The sequence below is a fragment of the Miniopterus natalensis genome, chromosome 14 (genome assembly GCF_054644295.1).
Source record: "Miniopterus natalensis isolate mMinNat1 chromosome 14, mMinNat1.hap1, whole genome shotgun sequence".
In the NCBI taxonomy this organism is placed as follows: domain Eukaryota; kingdom Metazoa; phylum Chordata; class Mammalia; order Chiroptera; family Miniopteridae; genus Miniopterus; species Miniopterus natalensis.
In genome coordinates, this window is record NC_142094.1 from 40,332,690 (window position 1) to 40,351,249 (window position 18,560).

At 53.0% G+C, this 18,560-nt stretch overlaps 1 protein-coding gene across 1 annotated transcript in view; it reads right to left on the reverse strand.

Moving 5' to 3' along the window:
- Positions 1 to 1,033: 1,033 nt before the first annotated feature.
- The window catches only part of SLIT1 (slit guidance ligand 1), a 132,428-nt gene continuing 114,901 nt past the window's right edge, over positions 1,034 to 18,560 (reverse strand). Inside the window, exons 26-37 of the mRNA XM_087824481.1 lie at positions 15,115 to 15,278; positions 13,185 to 13,309; positions 12,841 to 12,938; positions 10,115 to 10,254; positions 9,832 to 9,925; positions 8,192 to 8,329; positions 6,421 to 6,649; positions 4,672 to 4,802; positions 4,082 to 4,236; positions 2,699 to 2,987; positions 2,144 to 2,355; positions 1,034 to 1,299 (exon numbers count right to left, since the gene is read on the reverse strand). Of these exons, the coding sequence (XP_087680607.1) occupies positions 1,061 to 1,299; positions 2,144 to 2,355; positions 2,699 to 2,987; positions 4,082 to 4,236; positions 4,672 to 4,802; positions 6,421 to 6,649; positions 8,192 to 8,329; positions 9,832 to 9,925; positions 10,115 to 10,254; positions 12,841 to 12,938; positions 13,185 to 13,309; positions 15,115 to 15,278 (2,014 nt within the window). The 3' untranslated portion in view covers positions 1,034 to 1,060. The remainder of the gene's footprint in view (positions 1,300 to 2,143; positions 2,356 to 2,698; positions 2,988 to 4,081; positions 4,237 to 4,671; positions 4,803 to 6,420; positions 6,650 to 8,191; positions 8,330 to 9,831; positions 9,926 to 10,114; positions 10,255 to 12,840; positions 12,939 to 13,184; positions 13,310 to 15,114; positions 15,279 to 18,560) is intronic.

Here is an 18,560-nt window from a genome sequence, read left to right on the forward strand (position 1 = left end):
ATCTCAATTGCCTTAGTCTCACCTCCCCATTTGAGAGCTGAGGAGATTGAGGCCCACAGGGAAGAAATTTGCCCAGAGCAACAGAGCCAGCAGTTTCCTGGTGCCTGTGTCACTGTTCCCTGCTGATCTGCAGCGTGAAGGGCTCTGAACCTGGTCTCCTCGGGAGGATACCCCTCCCTGGCCAAGTAGCCTAGCCCAAGCCCCCTGTACCCTGACCCCTGCCAATGGCTCACCAGCAGCAGGCTGATGGCTGGGGAAGCCCAGGACCAATGCTCTTTTGTTGGCTAGTGCCTGGAGGGGGCGATATTTATTCTGACGAAACCAAGAATGCTCCTGTCCTTTTTGGTGGGGTCCCCCGCCCCAAGATGTCCCAGTGACAGTTTCCTTCACATAAGCCCCCTCCTTGAAGCTACAGTGGTTGTCCCACAACTTTAGGATTTAGAGATCTGGTCCTAAGACCCACTTCCACCCCCAGCCTCATTCCTGACGGTGCTCTGCCTTCCAGTCAGCCCAGGGGCAAGGGTCAGTCCCTTCCTGGCCAGCAGGAGGGGCCCTTACCCTCCGCAGCCTGGCCTACTGCCTCCAGATACTGTAGCAGAAGGAGCCAAGAGCCAGGCTGGGAGGCTGAGAGTCCTTCAGGGTTATCTGCGGGGGCAAGGGGCTCTGGGGCCATGATGGATCCCAGACAAGAGGGACAGGCTTGTTTGGGAAGGGCCAGTCCCTTCTTCAGACCCAGGTAGCAGGCAAGGAGGGAGTGTCACCATTCTGCACTTCTTGGCCTGACCTCACGCATATATTCATTCAACAAATATTTATTAAGCGCCTATTTGTGCAAGGCACTTCCAGAGGGGGCGGTCTGCAGCCAGGCCTCGCCCACCACTCAGCCCCAGCTGCTCGAGGTCGGCTTGAGAAAAGCTGCCTGGCCCTCAGAGGTGGGCCCCAGCCCACCCAAGAGGGTCCAGCCGCCCAGGAGCCACCCTGGTGATGGCCCGACCCCAGCCCAGGTCTCCTGTGGCCACGCTTCTCGCCAGCCCTCCCCCCTCCCCGTGGGCGCTGGGCACTATACGCAGAGGGCACAGCCACACTTGGTGGGCTTCTCCACCTCCTCAGCAAAGGAGGTCCCGTCGCTGCACTCAAAGGTGAACTTCCTCCGCTTCAGCCGCAGGCCCTGGCAGCAGCCCTGGCCCGGGCACGAGCCCCGGCACTCCACCCACGACAGCGGGCGCGTGGTCTGGCAGATGGCATAGCCCCTCTGGACCTGGTGAAAGTCCCGGACAGGGTCCCCCCGGCACTCGGATTCTGGATGGGACAGACACCAAGAGAAAGCCTCAGGGCACAACTATGGGCCAGTGCTGCCCCCTGGGAAGCAGGAGGAGGAAGAGGAGGAGAGAGAGGGGGAGGGGACGGGGAAGTGGAGGGCAGCATCCTTAGATGGTCCTCTCTCTCAGAGCCCACCTTGTCCCCAGCATCCTCCCTGCCCGACATGCGCATGCACAGCCCCCTCCTGGGCCCACAGTGCAGCCCATAGGAAGCAGGAACTTTCCAGCTGCCAGGGCCTGCAGCACAGATTGGGACGCCAGGTTCAGGTGGGCTCCGCTTGCTAGAAGAGTGCAAGCAGAGGCTGGAGGCAATGATGGAGAAGGAATTTTTGCTGGGAGGGTGTGGCCTAGGAGACCCTAAGGTCCCTGAGTTCTGGATTTCTGGAGAAGTCCCCTGCCCCCCACAGCACTCTCCATTCCAGCAGAAGCATCTTGGTCAGGGGCCTGGGAAAGAGTCCCCAACCCTCAGACTTGCTGCTGCTACCCTGTCCCAAGGTGATGGGGCCAAGATGCGAAGGTGTGGGCAGGAGCTGTTACCCCGATGACCTCTTCTGTAAGGAAAGACCCCAGCCAGAAGGGGCACTTATCCTGGATAAGGGGGTTGCAGGAAAAGCTGGGCTAGGGAGAGAGGAGGCCCTGTCAGGGGGTGGGACTCAGAGCCCAGAGGGTGGGTGGCACTAAAGCCCAATAGCAACCTAAGGTGCAGAAGGGGGCCGGGGGCACAGAGAGCTTGCTGAGGTTGGGGGAAAGAAAAACACCAAGTTGCTAAAGCCAGTTGTGGAGAGGAAACCTGGAGAGGGCACATCAGGAGGGGGGCCCCTGACCTTGCTCACAAAGCTCGCCCGAAAAGCCAGGGTCACACACACAGTGTGCCCCTTTGGTGGCCAAGGCCTGGCAGTGGCCATGCAGGCACTGCAGGCCCCCACATGGGTCTGCGGGTGCCCCATCCTGGTTGCACAGGGCCCCCGAGTACCCGTCCTGGCACTGGCAGCTGTAGGAAAGAGCATCAAGGGGCACGCACTTCCCGTGGACACACCTGGAAGGGACAGAGAAAAAACACTATGAGGACAGGCCAGAGCTCATCCAAGGCCCACCCAAGGGTACCCCACACCCCCAGCCTTGGTGTCATGGGATGTTAGCCTGTTTCCAAGACTGAAACACAGGAAGCAAAATGTGAGTCTGTGTTTGTCCCTGGGGACCTTTCCTGTTACTAAAAATTGAAAACCAGAAAAAAATAAAACCTTGTGTTAGGCCACATGTTTCGATTTGGGGATTTAAAAGCACTATCTTCACCACAGGGACTAGGAGCTTGCACGGAAGGGAAAGGAACCTGCAGGTGGGCAGGGGGTGAGGGCTCCTTGAGCCAAGCGCAGGCTCACTTGTGGCCATGACAGGGGCCGTCAGCTGGCTGGTCGCAGTGCAGGCCGCCCCAGCCCGCCTCGCAATGGCACACAGGCCCTGGGCTGGCATTGGGCTGGCAGATGCCATGCAAGCAGTAGAGCTTCCGGCAGGGCTCACAGCCCGGCACCACGCCTGGCTTCATCCGTGTCTTGGTGAAGTCCTGCAGCTCGTTGTTGATGTACAGGTTTCGGATGCACCCGTGGAAGCTGCTGCCATTGAGTATCTGCCACAGGCGGAAGGCCGCCGAGTTCACATCCACCGGCATCCCTGGGGTGGTGGGGAGGGGCTGAGCTGAGCTGAGTCAGGCTTGGACAGTGCCTGGCACCTACCTTAGGTCTGTTGGGCATCTCCATAGTGTTCACTCTTGCCCTTGGCCTCTGCTCTGTCTGCAACTCTGGGCCAAGGCCCTCTGCCACCTTGGAGGGTCCAGACTCCTCCCCCAGAAGAAAGAGAAAAGCTGCTTTCCTTGTAAGAGCCTGGGGTGGTCAGCAGCCAGCCGACCAATGAGGCCTGGGTGTCTGAGTCTGGCTGCCCTAGCCCAGGGATCCTTCCTTCCCTCTGGAACACCTGTTTTTACCTCCCAGAGACCCCAGAAGCAGCAAAGGATTGGGGCCTAGAACCCAGGTATATGGTATTTTGTCACCTGCATTTGTGGTCACCGCTCACAGCAACCCTCTGAGGTAGGAGCTGCTAAACCCCATTGGATACTCCGTGCTCGGTGACTAGTTAACAACAGAACTGGGCTTAAAGCTCAGGTTTTCCATCCCTCCCACCTGCCCAATGTCTAGGCCAGGCCCTCCACAGCACTGAGACGGCCCCACTGCATCCAGGAACCTGGTCTCCTGGACCTGGAAATGTCCACAGGTGGTGGAAGGGGCCATTTAGCTGCAATGCCTATAAGGCCAGCTGGGCGATCCCCAGCTAATGCAGGGACCTGGTACCTGGGCCTCCTGCGACAGCTCTGGGCCTCTGAGGTCCCCAAGACTGGGAATGGACCCTGAATAATTGACAAGCCCCTTCTGGCCCAAAGCCAAGAGGAAAGATGCCCACAGTGCAGAAGATAGCTGGGAAAACCCCCACCAACCCCCTCCCCACCTCTCCCAGGCCAAGCCTTGGTCCCAACTCTGGCACTTATCCTCCTTGGTTAATCTGGGCTGGGTGGACAGCAGCCTGGCTGCTGGCAGGGAGAACAGTCCACCAGCAGCATGGTCATTCACTAGGACCCTCCCCCACCACCTGGAATGTCCCACAGTCCAGTGCCTTAGGCACTAGCTCTCTTGGCCAGAGAGCAACAGAGGCCCCACTTGGAAAGGCTGTCACCATCACCTGATGGAGAGGCCTGGGGCAGGGCAGGTCCTTACCTCCCACATAGAGGGGGGCCTCACTGTTAAGTGTGTAGTGTTTGCCGAAGTTGTCCATGGTCATGGGACTGCCGCCATCGATGGAGAGATTCACCATCTGGTCAAAGGTGACCAGCTCGACAGTGTGGAACTGCCCATCATTGATCGTCTCAGCACTGGAAGAAGATGGGGTGCCCCCACCCCAGAGGATGAGCTTCAGTTGGCCCATCCCCACCTGGACACTTCTCCAGAAAGGCCATTGGTCCAGCAGCTGCTCCCACATCTCTCAGGGGGAGACTGTGGTGACTCTGTGGCCTATGGCCTAGTCTCTCCTGCTCCCCTGGGGAAAGCTGAGAAGCCTAGAGCAGGGATTTTTCAACCCAATCAGTCTCCCCCTCCTCACTCAGGAGCCCCCTGTGAGGTGGTGGTAGCATGGGGAAGGATGAGACCACTGCTCGGGCCCTAGAGAGCCTCGGGCCCACGCTGGGCTGTACTTGATGGTTCAAATGCCCTTTCTTCTTGGGCAGCCCAGGTTCTAGTGGTCCCAATAATGACCTGTTTTTGGCCCAGGAAACCCCTGAGAGTGGCTGGTGAGCATGAGGTGACCCTACCTGTAGATGGCAGAGCTGGGGTAGCTGCCAGGGTCGTAGCTGACACGCACGTGGCCCTGGTACAGCTCCACTGCGATGTGGTCATTGTCCCCGTTGTACAGCAGGATCCCATTGTCCTCTGCCGTGGAGACCTGATGGGCAATGGCTCTGTCTCTCCAACCCCATCCCACACAGCAGCAGCACAGGCGGGTAGGTGGAGCAGATGGGGGCCCACAATTGGAAGAGAGATACTGTGTGCAGAACTGTCCTCTGCCTGCCCAGGTGACATGTCCTCCAAGGGGCACTAACAGAGGCTGACAGCCCTGAGTTTAAATGTTATCCACTGACAGTGTGGCCAGGGCCAGGCAGCAGAGGGCAGATGGGCCAGCTAAGGCCCGAAAACTCTGAGCCAGGAAGAGCGGAGCCTTCAGACCACCTGCTCAGAGAGGGAAGTCAGACTGGCTGTGGGGCAGCCCACTCTGTGGGCCTCAAGTAATGGCCTTGGGGCCAGGGTGGGACCTACAGAGATGACAAGTTCAGGAAGGCTAACAGCCAGAGCCACCTAAGCCTGGAAGGAACACTCAGGAGGTAGACCCTGTTGCTGGAGCTGCACAAGCAGCTGGAGTTGTGCCTTAGGGATCTCTCTATGGTGCTATTGGAGCCATGATCATTTTTTCCTGCCTGTCCCTCTTCTCTCCTTTCTTCTGGTAAAGACTTTGCCCCCGTGGGCTGCAGAGTTGGCACATGGCCCAGGCTGGGCCAATCACAGTAGCCCATCTCCTTGGACTCAGTCGCTGGTCCAGGGATGGGCATGTGACTGAAGGCAGACCAAGCAGAGGTCTTCCCTGAGATTGCTGATTGTTGTTCAACTAGGGCTGGCCCTGAAGAGCTGGCGATGGGGACAGTGGGGTGAACGGAGCCTCTCTAAGGATGTGCCTGAAGCAATGGATGAGTAGGGTTTGTGTGAGTTTTCTTTTGGGGAGCAGTTAGGCTAGCTGTGGCCTTGCTGTGTGGACCAAGTTAGGTGGACAGCATTTTGGAGAGGTGATAAAGAGTGAACATGTTTGAGTGACTGATAGGTTCTGAGAAAAAAGAAGAGACAGAAGAAAGGAGAGAACTATGTGGCATTTGGGATAGGGAATGGAATTTTGGGAAGAGAAATGACTAAAGAGTTTTAAATATTTTATCATATGATGTGCAACATAATCTACTCCCCTGTTCCTCCTTAAGAAATATTTAGCAAAATCTCTGTATTTACATATTCATCGATGCTGAAGTGGGGTTTGCTTTTTTTCCTCAACATGATGTTCTAAGGTGGAATTCAATACATAAAATGGCAAAATAAGGGACTGCAAGGACTTTTGGTTAAAGATATAAGCCCAGGGTTAACCCTGGTTGTGCTCCAACCACATGAAAAAAGCCTGTCGGCAGCATGGGAAGCTGAAGCTGAGGAGTAGTTGAGACAAGAGATGGTGGGAGAGGATCCTGGTAAGTTTGGTTTTCTGGATCCAGTCACCCATGAGACCACCTTCCACCACCACCCACCCACCACCCCCACTCTTCTCTGAGATTGGTTTTGTAACCCAATAACCTTTCCAATTGCGCTTAAACTAGTTCAAGCTGAGATGCTGACACCCACATCCAAAGACATTTGACCAACACAGGGGCCTCCCCATTGTCCAGGGCAGAAATGCGCCTTGATGCCTTGACCTGAGGTCAGGGTCCCCTGATCTCTGACTCCCCTCTGTGACCGGTACCCTGGGCACGCACCTGCAGCGTGATGTTGGCCCGCGGCCAGTTCTGCAGGTCAGTGAACTGCAGGTAAGTGTCCCGATCCACGAAGTTGACACTGAGCAACTTCTCACACTCGGGGCCGCCGAAGCCCGGGAGGCACTGGCACACGGGCCGGCTGCCCTGGTCCACACAGTTGGCCCCGTTCTGGCACTCGGTCCCCTCACAGGGGCTCCTGGGGTGGGGAGGGGTCTCACAGAGCTGCCCACTGAGGGGGAAAGGACACAAGTCAGATAGGGCAGGGCCAAAGGGTAAGGGGGCATCTTCCTCCCCCCAAGTCCTAGAGAGGAACTCACTAAACATCTTGGGAAACTGGATCCTTAAGGCGACAGAAGATGCTTTAAGGAGAACACTTTCCCTGAGAGAACTAAGAGCCAGAGGGTGGTGAGAAACAAGTGCGGTTCCTGGACCAGCAGCATGGGTGTCACCTGGACACTTGTTGGAAATGGAAAACCCACCAAATCTGCTTTTTAACAATATGCCAGGTGACTTGTGTGCACATTAAAGTTTAAGAATCACTCACTTTGCCCAGCAGGCATGGCTCAGCGGTTAAGCATCAGCCTAGGATCCAGGAGACTGCAGTTTGATTCCCAGTTGGGGCACATGCCCAGGGTTGTGGGCTCGATCCCCAGTAGGGGGCATGCAGGAGGCAGCCGATCAATGACTCTCATCATTGATGTTTCTCTCTCTCTCTCTCCCTGTCCCTTCCTCTCTCTGAAATCAAGATAATATATTTTTTAAAAGAATCACTCACTGCTCATGTCTCATTTTGCAGAAAAAAAAAACAGACTTAAAACACAAGCAAAGGAGGGAAGACTCAAATCACTAAAGCAAAGAAATAAAAGAGGGGACCTTACTACCAACAGGTGTTCTGATCCCTGCTACAACAATCTGTAGCATCAGTATCCACAATAGCTAAAAAGTGGAAACAACCCAAATGTCTATCAATAGATGAATGGGTAAACAATGCAGTATAGCCATACAGCGGAATATTATTCAGCCATGAAAAGGAATGAAGTTCTGATACATGTTACTACATGGAGGACCCTCAAAAAGCCAGTTATAAAGGACCACAGATTGTATGCTTCTGCTGATATGAAATATCCAGAATAAGCAAATCTATACACAGAGATATTAGTAGATTTGTGGTTGCCTAGAGCTGGGATGGAGGGGGCTTGGTGTGACAGATAAGACGAGTGGCATTTCTGTCTGGAGTATTGAAGTGTTCTGAAATTGTGGTAATGAATGCACAACTCTGGGAATATGCTAAAAGCCATTGAATTGTACATTTTACCCAGGTAAATTGTATGGTATGTGAATTAAATCTCAATAAAATGAAAACAAAAAACACCCAAGCAGAGCATGAGAGATGGGTGCCAGAAGGAGGGCAGGTGCCCGCCCCTCCCGACTTCCCAGAGGAGACAAGATGCAAATGTCAATAACCTTTAAGGCAGGATGTGTCTTAAGAGGTACCCTGAGCAGGTAAGTGATGGGACACTGCCCACTAATCTGTACCCACCTCCCACTCCCTCCACCAAAGAGGTTAGGGACCCTCTGCTTATGCTCTGAGTGGTTAAGTAACTTTCCCAAGGCCACACAGCTCTGATGGCATAACTATGGTTAAAACACCAGGACCCAACACCCAGGCTAGCATCCTTACTTCTTCCCGCCAACCATATCTGGGGGGTCCTGCCAGCCAGGGGCTGATGGCCAGGAGTTGGTCCCAGGTGGTGTGTCCAGGGCCTCTCACCTGTAGCCCTCAGCACAGAGGCAGGAGTAGCTGTTTACTTCGTCTACACACTGGGCCCCGTTCTGGCAGCGGTGATCTCTGCAGTCATCCTGGTTCTCACTGCAGTTGTCACCTGCATAACCTGGTGCACACTCACACCTGGAGGTGAGCAAGGGGAGTAGGCGGTCAACCAGGAGCCTGTGGGTCCGAGTCTGTGTGTGTCACAGAGAATCTCAAGGCCCTGTGGGCCTTTGGGGCACCCAGGAGGTCAACCAGAGCCCTGGATATAAGGATGCCCCCAGCCTGTCCTGGAACCCTTTCACAGAGAGCTTGTGTGGGTTTGGGGGGCTCTGGGTTGGGAGGGTGGACACCCCACAGCAGGAGGAGATGGGAATCTTGTCAGGGAGGACCCGGACTCACCACCAGTTTGGCACATCCAGGGCCAAACTTCAGCCCCTTCCAGACCTGCCCAGCTGCTCCCCAGCACATGGCCCTGAATCATGGGGCTCACCCATCCCTCCTCCCCAGGTTCCTCACTCCACCAGCCCAGCCTCCTGGCCCCAGCAGTGACTCCAGGCCAACCTCCAGCTCCCTGCTTGCACTGTGCCTCACTGCTCACCCGAAAACCCATTTCAGCCAATTATTTGCCTATCAAATAAAGGGCACACTCCTCCACCTGCTTCCAGTCACAGGCGGGCATGACACTCGCTGTCCTGCTCCTCCCAGCTCAGGTCCAGCCTGTGGTCAGACCTGTCTCCACTGGCAGCAACCCCCGCCCCACTGGCACTTCCCGCCTTCACTCCTGTTGATTCTGGAATACTCTTTTCTCTCTCCCTGCCTCAGGCCAAGATCTCACCTCCTCCGGGAAGCCTCTGGTGAACATGCCTGCTGTCACTGAGCAAACCTTTGCTGGAAACCCTTCCAAACTGAAGACTGCAAACTCCACAACCTGGCAGGTGGGTGCTCCTGCCTGGATTTTTAACTCATTCCCAGTGTTTTTCAGGCTGTAAGAAATACCTTTCTACCCAGTATACACACACACGAGACCATACTTATCCTTACTGTATAAAATGGTATGATGTTCTCTGATGCTACGTAACATGCCAGCGGGGTCTAGGGCAGCACCTCAATCACACACGTTCACAGTTCTGCAGCAAAATCTATACACATTCACTCTACGTGGATGGCTCATTACTGTAAGAAGCCCCATATCCATGTGGTGAGCTTTTATTACCAAATACGTTCAGGTCAGGTCTGATTTTGCTATCAAACTAACTTTTGGTTTTCAGAGTTTCGTGGATTTTGTAACTGGAGATGAGAAATTGTAGATCTAGGATAATAGCTCTTTATGGAGCATTGATCAGATGTCGGACATGGAGCTAAGTGCTTTCCATGCATTTGCTCAGCCCATCCTTACAACCACCCCAGAAGGAAGCTTCTGGTGTGTTGTTTACAGATGAGAAAACTGAGGCTAGGAGTGGTCAAGCCATCCATTCAAGGTCATGCTGGCAGCAAAGCTCCCCCTTAACCGCCCCACAATGATTCACAAGAACCCTGCATGGCTGAGACCAAACCCACTTGACAGGTGAGGAAATAGGATGGGGAGGGGATTGGTATGGAAGGGAGGTGACCTTCCCACCCTGGGAATGGGCAACACCTACCTGGGCCCATCCGGGGTGCCTACACACTGGGCTTCGTGCTGACACGGGTTCAAATCCAGGGAGCAGAAGTCCACCAGCTGCTCACAGGCCCTTCCTGGGAAAAGAACCAGGGAGAGGCAGGAGAGAAGCTGCCCCTCCAGCCCCCCATGTTCTGCCAGGCAGCCAGCCCAGCGGAAACCTCCTGCAGACACTGAGGCAGGGCCCCAACCCTTCTGCCCAAGGGAATGGGGTTCAGGCATGCATACTAGCTCCCACCTCCCCAGGACACTTGATCCCCACATACCCGTGTACTGCAGGGGACACTGGCAAGTGTAGTTGCCCACGCCATCCACACAGATGCCTCCATTGGCACACGCGTGCTCCACACAGTCGTCTGTGTTCACCCCACAGGTTGGTCCTTCAAAGCCAGTAGGACAGGAGCACCTGTGGGGCAGGGAGGAGGGAGAGGCAGGTGGGCCCATGGCCAGAGCCACAGCTGGTGACCATTGGTTAATATCATCCTCCCAGAGGTTTGGTCTCTATTCTGGGGCAGGCCCTTCCTAGAGCCAGGGGTTAGAGGTGAACAAGACCAGCCCTGCACTCATGGGACTCACAGTCTAGCGGGGGAGGTGATGAGGGGACCGGCAACCTGAGGAGAAGTGGTGAGTATGAGGATAGTGCAGCACTGAGGCCAGGGAGTGGGAGCAAAGGGGCAGAGGACATGTAGTTCCTCCTTGGGGGGTGGTCAGAGCAGGCTTCCTGGAGGAGGTGATGAGTTAGTCAAGGACCCTGATGGGAGTGCAGGAATGAGAGGGAAGACAGTGGGGGCAGAGGCATGTGCAAAAGCCTGGGAAAGACCCTGAAGCCAGTCCTCTGGGAGGGGGTCCTGCTCATCCAAACAGTTCAGGCCTTCAGGAGCACAGACCTCAGGAATCGCGTGAGAATGGGGCTGGAGCAGGTTGTGGAGGGCACTGGAGATCAGTACACCTCCCCCTGGGGCACCTGGGGTTTTCCAAGGGGTATGTGGGTCAGAGAGGTCTGAGAAATTGATTTTCAGGTCTTCAAGTTCTGCAGGAACTCTTCCCTGGACTGACCTGCCCCAGAGCCCCACCAAAGCACACACCTCTCCCAGCCTAAGTCCAAGGTGGGACTTGATTGGAGCCTAAAATCCTGGGGCTCCAAATAAAGGGACAATTAGGAATATCAATGTTTTGAAAATGAATGAACAAATGGCTTCTGCAAGTCGAGAGGTTTCCAGTTCCATGTGTTAAAAATAATTGAAGAAAGACCTCATGGAATTGTCAGCTGATAGAGCATTACGAATAATTTCTGATGATAGACCACTCTGGGGTTTTTGGCACACAGACGCGGAAGGATTTCAAAGACTTGGGTGGCGTGGCTATAATAAAACTCCTAATCTCCTCTGTTTATTTATGTGAACAAACTTTCTCAGCATTTACAGATAGATAGATATATATATATCTACTCATTAAGAGATGTGTCTAATAAAATTCTACTGTTATTTGTGGTATCAATCAAACTTTGTAATACAGTAATGTTGATCGACCAGTTGTATATTATTGATAATTATAATGATAACTAAACTTTTAATCAGAGGCTATGGTCACAAGAAATAAAGAAAACCTTAAATTTACACTTATATACCCATGTTGTTGGTGGAGAAATATGGCAGGTGCTCAAGTAAAGTCTCTCTAGCATAAAAATGGATTACATTGGAAAGAAAATGAGAGGGGGCATGGGGACTAAAATGTAAATACTGGTTCAAGAAGGAAAAGGAATGAGGAAACTGTTTAATCTATAAAAGAGTAGCCTATTTGTGTAATTTTTAATGGTATCGAATTGCCATGCTATTCAGATTCCATTGGGGAACAATAAAAGAGGGATAGTTTTATTTTTAAATGTTAATATTTACAATATCCTGAAAATGACCTCCTTTGCGACAAAACATTAAATGTACAATGAGAAATTTTAGCTGTCAATCTGAGAATGTGTGAGGATGTATGTAGTTTTAAAATTCTGTTTGGGGGGTATGTGAGCAAAAAGGTTTAAAGCCCACTGTTGTGGGGCGTGTCCTGGAGTTTAATTTTTCACCCACAAAGATGGGGGTAGGGTGGGGGGAACAACAGAGGGGCTGAGGGATCAGCCTTGCAATTCTGAAAAGGCCCTTGTAAGCCTCAGGGTTGAGGGGTAACTCAGAGAGGCACCCCCTTTCTACCTGGACGGCCCACCCAATGGCCCCCAATCTGTAAGGCTGCTGGGGGCCTACCCACTGCAGCCCCCTCTGCCCAGCAGTGGGAGTTTCTGGGGGGTACTTTCAGCCCCTCCACTCTCCAGAGACATCCCCTCCCAGGAGCCCAGAGACTGAGGAGGGGCCCAAAGAAGGATGAGCTTATTGTACGGCACCGTTGCCAAGGCGACAATGGGCCGAGAGGCCATTTAGTGTTTTCCTTTTGATACCTGGTAATTTGGGTTTGCAGAGACAGGCTTGGCCATTTCTGCCACTAGATGCAGAGCCAATTTGTTCGGCTGGCGGTTTGTTTTCAGCAACTAAATACCAAGTATGCTTCAGAAAAGCTCTGGGTCCAGGAGAGCTCTGGATATTGGGGTATTCATTGAGGGGCCTGGGGGAAGCAGGGTCAGTGGGGGGGGGGGGCTTGCATGGTGATGTCAGCACTGGGAGAGCTTGAGAAAGGACTGGTGAGGGTTGGCCCTTCACTGAGCTGTGGGAAACTGGCTGCCTGTGTGGGACATGTGGGACCCCTGAGACAGTGGGGGGAGGCTCCGGGGGGGCATGACCAGAACTTGCTCCCACCTCTGGGCCAGCCTCCTGTCTCGGGGGTGGGTGTGGAGGAGTTTCTAGTGAGCATTTGCTCCCTCTGAGCCCACCCTCTATCTCCCCCAGAGCACAGGGGACTGGCCACTCCATTTAGAGGTGGAGGGCACCGAAGCTTGGGTGCTGGACTCATCAGCACCCCGCCTACCAGGTTCTGGCCCCTCCAAGTAACTTACATGAAGCCGGAATCCTCGCCCTCCTGTGTGTGGCAGGTCCCGCCGTTTTCGCAGGGGCCACTGGAACAGCTGTCCAGGGACACCTCACAGTCTCTGCCCTGGGGAGAAAGTCAGTGATGGGGACCCCAGGGAGACCCAGAGGCCAGTGTGAGCCAATGGACAGCCAGTCCCTCAGCAGCTCAGCCTGCCTGTCCCAGGTGTCACTTGTTCATTTTCCACTCAAGCCCCGGTTCTGGGCCAGGAACCGCTCTCGGGGCACTGGGGGCAGAGTGGGGAACAAGACAAGCCCAGTCCCGCCCGGGGGCACACGGAGCAGCCCCCTCCCCGGCTCAGCCTCCACGCACCTTATAGCCGCTGCGGCAGGCACACCTGTACGCTCCAAGGGGGTCGTTGTGGCAGCTGCCCTGGTTCTGGCACGGGCTGGACAAGCAGGGGTCACACTTGGCCTGCACAGCCAGAGTCGGGGGACCTGAGGCAAGGGGGCAGAGGTTAGTACAGGGAGGAGGAGGCTAGGCACCACCCCATATCCCAGCTCTTCAGAAAAGGGTGGTAGGAAGCGCTGTCCCCAAGGAACTTTTTGCTATTTCCTCTGAGTCACATTCATCCTGTCACACAGTCCCCCTCTCTAGCATTCCCACCCTCCTCTGTAAAATGTGGTAACAGCCCCTTGCCCCAGGGTCATAAGGACTAAATGAGCTAATCTGCAAAAAGTCCTTAATGGTCTGGTGCTGGCGACCTCAGGAGCCCTTGAGTGGGGGGCAAGGCAGGGCCATCAGTGTGCAAGCACCACAGTCGCTACAGCTGAAGTGGATGACCTTTCCTGGGTGCTCTCACATCCTTCTGAGGCAACTATCCCCAGCCCTGTCACCCTCTAATCAGAATAACAAGGGTGGCCACCTCCGCAGGGAGGAGACGCAGCTCCATGAGGAGGTGACGCTTAGAATGAAAAGGTTCATGTGCCTTGAAGTTGTTTCTCTCCAAGGCCAAAGGGGAGGGACTCTTCCCATCACCTCTCCAGTTGCAAGCATGACCTTCTCCAGCCCCTCCAGGACTCACTGGTCGCCCTTCCCTGAACTTGGAGGTGGGGGAGGAGCACCTCCTATGGGGACATTGGAACCTCAGAAAAATAATCAGGAAGAGGAGCCAGCTAACTCAGTTTTCCACTTAAGACCCCTGGAAGTGGAGAAATATCAGTTCTGCTCAAAGACATAAGCATGAACAGAAGCACCGGTCAGTAACAGCTGGAAGGAAGCGTGCGGGGACCTCTCCGGCACAGGTGGATTCTGCTCCTTGACCTGGGTGCTGGTTACCCGTGTGCACTCAGTTTGTGAAAAATTCAGCGAGCCATTCACTTATGATCTGTGTGTGTACTGTTCTGTTATGCATGTTATATTTCAAAAAAACGTTTTAAAAAACCACTCTCACCAATACCAACACCACTCAGTTAAACAAACCCCGAACAAATGTTTCAACATAAGTTAGCCTGCTCCCAACAGCCAACAGCTAAGCCACATATCGGGCCCCTCGGAGCTGTTACCCCTGGGACAGCATCCTGCACGGCGAGGTGGCCCAGGGCCTCCTCACTAATCCATGGCTGTCAGTTTCACTTCCAGTGGTGGTCTGTGAGTTTGCAGAGGGCAGGGGCCGCGCCCCACGGCCTCCGGTGTGTTCCCCACGCTGTACCCCAGTGTGCAAAGCTGGGACCGGGGCAGCCGCTCAGCACCTCCCTGTGCTCAGCAGGGCTCCTGGGCTTGGGCTGTCAGTCAGTCCCTCAATCCCTGAAGGAGCTTTTACACATGCCCAGGGTGAGCCGCCTTCGGATGCAAAGCCCGAGGAGCCTCCGATCCCTGTCTTTCTACAAATGTCAGGAGAGTGGCAGCTGGGTCCAGCGGCTCAGAGATTTAAGCTAATTGCTGAGCGCAATTCCTACCAAAGGGGAGCCTGAGTGCTCACAGTGCTGAGAGGCTCGGTGTTTCCAGAAATGCTGTTGCTATTTTTACTTTCCTTACATAACCCCAGGGAGGGATTAAAGCCCTAACAGCCTGAGATTTCTGACTGGCTTTTTTCACTCATTGTTATGTCAAAACTAGAAGGCAGCCATGCTAACAAGCTGCAGGTGCCTCATTCCTGCCACCTGACCCCTCCATCCAACCGGCCACCAGAGGCACATCCGGAAGGCCCCACCAGGGCAGAGCAGGTCCTGCGGGCTGCCAGCAGTGGGAGGTGGGGATGAACCCGGTACCCTCCCCCCCTTTCCCAAGCTCCTGGGCTCACCTTGGCATTCAAACTTCTTGGCGGGCGTGGTGAGGAGCAGTTTGCCCTCCATGTCGGGGGGCCCAGCGCAGCGGGCAATGCCCGGTTCCTTGTAGCCTGTCTTCACCCAGCTGGACAGCCAGCGGAGATGGCAGTCACAGTACAGGGGGTTGGCACCAATGGCCCTGGGTCAGAGAGCGGAAACAAGTAGGCATTACAGCTTCATGGAGTCCTTCATCACTGGGCACCTAGAGTGCAGGGCACTACATACACCAGGGCTGGCAGAAGTCCTAATTTCACGACCATGTACTATGTCATCGGCACGGTGTCAAGTCCTCCATTACCTCCCTTGGTCCTCACCACACCCTCTATCCCTATTTTACATGTTGAAACTGAGGCTTAAAAAGGTGGGGGGCCCTGTGTAAGATTACACAGAGAAAGGGGGGAGGTGGGATCTGAACTCATGCTCTTGAGGCCAGAGCCTATTAATGAATTGCCTCCAGGGTGCACGGGGGAGAAAGGAACCAGCATCTACCACCGTGGTGAAATCCTCTGCTCTTCCCACAGCAGCACATCGAATCCCCTCATGAGCCCCAGCGTGTAGGTTTTTGTCTCCATCTCAGAGATGTGGGAGCAGAGCCTCACTTGGTCACACAACTAGTGAAGGGCCCAGACTCTGAAGCCCACACTTTTTAATTTTTCTTTTCATTTTTAACCAAACAAGGAGCACACGAATACATTGTAAACCTCTTCCACACATTGTAGACCAAAGTCTCTACCTCACACAGCATCGCAAAGGTACTAAATGTCACTGAATCGTACATATTAAAATGGTTAATTTTGTATTACATGAATTTTACCTTGATTTTTTTTTAAAGTCACTGATGGAGTGCAAAATGGAGTAAGATTGATAAGGGGAATTCTGTGGTATCTGTCAAATTACCAGTGCAGTTTCCTTTCGACCCAGTAATTCTGTTTCTGGGAGTTTTTCACAGGCCTACCTACACAAGTGCATAAAGACACCTGTGCAATGGTACTGATCGCAGGGTTGTTTGCAATGGGAAGGCTCCTCATCAGTGTGGAACGTGCTTACACAAACCACCATGTATCCACATTACAAAAAAGTCTACACCCACTGTCCCTGCCAACCACAGAAGGGCACATGGTCACCATGCTTCAGTGTGTAGCCTTCCAGCCCTTCCCCATATTTACACAATTTTATCACAAATTATACCCACCCGCTAGACATCATTACTGAGCAGCTTGCCTCCTGTCACTACGCAGCATGTCTTGGAGATCTTCCCAGGTCAGTGTATACGAATCCATCTCATTTTGTCAAACTGCTTCACAGCAGCCCACAGAATGGATGCCTTGTAGCCTACGGAGCCATTTCCCTATTGCCAGACATTCCGGTCGTTCCTGACAGCAGTCAACACTCCGGAACATGCCTTTGTGAAGTGAGCATTTCTCTAGAACAAGATGCCTAGAAGCAGGTTCATGTTGCAGAGGAAATGCATGTAAAAAGAGTCAAAGCTGCCCTCTAGAACAGGGCGCGTGGACTTACCCACACCAGCAATGTAAGGCCAGGCCTGCGCCCCACCCCCTGCCCCAGCACTGTATACAGCCAGCCTCTTAATATTCTTCCAAGTTGGTGGACAAGCTCAAATCTTCTCACTGAACCCAATGAGACGAGGAGATGAACAAGACATGCACTTGGGGACACAAAGGAGCCAGAGTTCTTTGATCCAGCAAATAGGAAAAAATCAGAGCTTCATGCCTGATGTTCATTGATATTAGCACTATTTTGAAAATATGAGGCTGTCTGAGGTTGATGAGAACCAGCGTGTATTAAGTAACCAGTAGACAGGCACTGCCTCTTCCACCTGTTTCTGGCCCATGCAGAGGAAGTGGCTCCCCATGAGATATGTGCGGGCTGATGAAAGCAACAGCGACTTGAGCAGGAATTCCCCAAAATAGCACATCTGATGCCTGCGTGTCTTAAAAGGCAGGCTGAACAGGACTTGGACTCCGGCCCCGGCGCAGCTGCTCACTGCCCGGGCGACCTTGAGCAGCTTGCTTTACATCTCTGGGGCTCACTTTATGATTCACTAAAGAGCCTGCAATCTGGAGAGGGGAAAAGACAAGCACATATAACCTGAAATGGGCGCCGAGGGAATAATGCAGCTTGCAAAAGAAAGCCGGTTCAACCTCGACATGTATTTAATTTTTTTCTGTCCTGATTTGCTGACAGCATCCATCCTGGCTAATGGGACAAAAGACACTTTCCTCTTTCCACGGATCAGAACCAGGGCTTCTCAGAGGTAGAGGAAACTCAGACACTGATGTTCTGAAGCTCCAGTGTGTTAAAAGAAAAATAGAAAGACTTTTTTTAAATAACAGGAGTACAAAAATTGTGGTATATTTAAGGTTTTTACATTTACCAGATTAATCTGTTTAACTTAACAAGTGCAAAGAAATGTAATTATGTTATTCATAAGATAAATACAGAATTTATTTTAAAGTATTTTTTGTAGTATGCTGTGGGAGTGTGGTCTGGTAATGAGCCATGAGTTTCAAGTTTATTATGAGTGGCTGTTTCTTTCAATCCTGTGGCTCATTTACAGAAAGTGCCAAAAAGACTAAATCTGAGGCTGCTGTGAGCATGGAGGCCTTTGACATGTCGTAGGATCATCCCAATCCCTGCATATTCCCCCCATAAATGGCAGCAAAGATGCCCGTCAAATGTAAGTGTCCCTTTCTGACTCTTAATATAAAAGTAATAATAAAGAATAATAAAATCTACCAAAGCCAAATCTACCAATAGTCAAAGCTATTCAAAACTCTAAATTCGGGCTCGACCGACTCGTGCTTTCCTTGTTTCTGCATGGAGCAGACTCTGAGCCACACTTGAATTCAATATTTCAAGCTTTCGTTTATCCAACGGCTGGGTTCTTAAGGCTAACTCAGTAATACTAGTAGTTCACTTTCACCTGGGGACCATTTTCCCAACAAAAATTACTGCGAACTCAGTGAGGAGTGGAGAGCCACAGGCCCAGCAGAGATGCAGTGGTGGGGACACGGCCAGGACGCTCGTCAATCCACAGGGACTGTGGATTCCGTCCCCAACAAACGTATAAATAACCCTGTGTTGTTGATCTTTGGAGTAACTTGGAAATAGCTGAAACAGTAGATATTAGGTGTGTTCGTGCCAAGACCCTGCTGGGCTTCTATTCACGTAACTGGGACCAAAATAGCTTCCCTGTGGCTGTTTCGCAGAGACGCCAGCTGCAGAGTTCAGCGGATACTAAAACTTCAAGGTCTCCTTCGCCTGAACCCAGCCTCCTCCCGGGCAACTTAACTGTGTGCATCGCTGTCTCCTCCTGGCCAGAGCTTCTAGAGAGCAAGGACCATAAATCCCCGCCCGCCTGACACCAGCAGGCGTCAGCAAGCATTAGCCAAGCGAATGC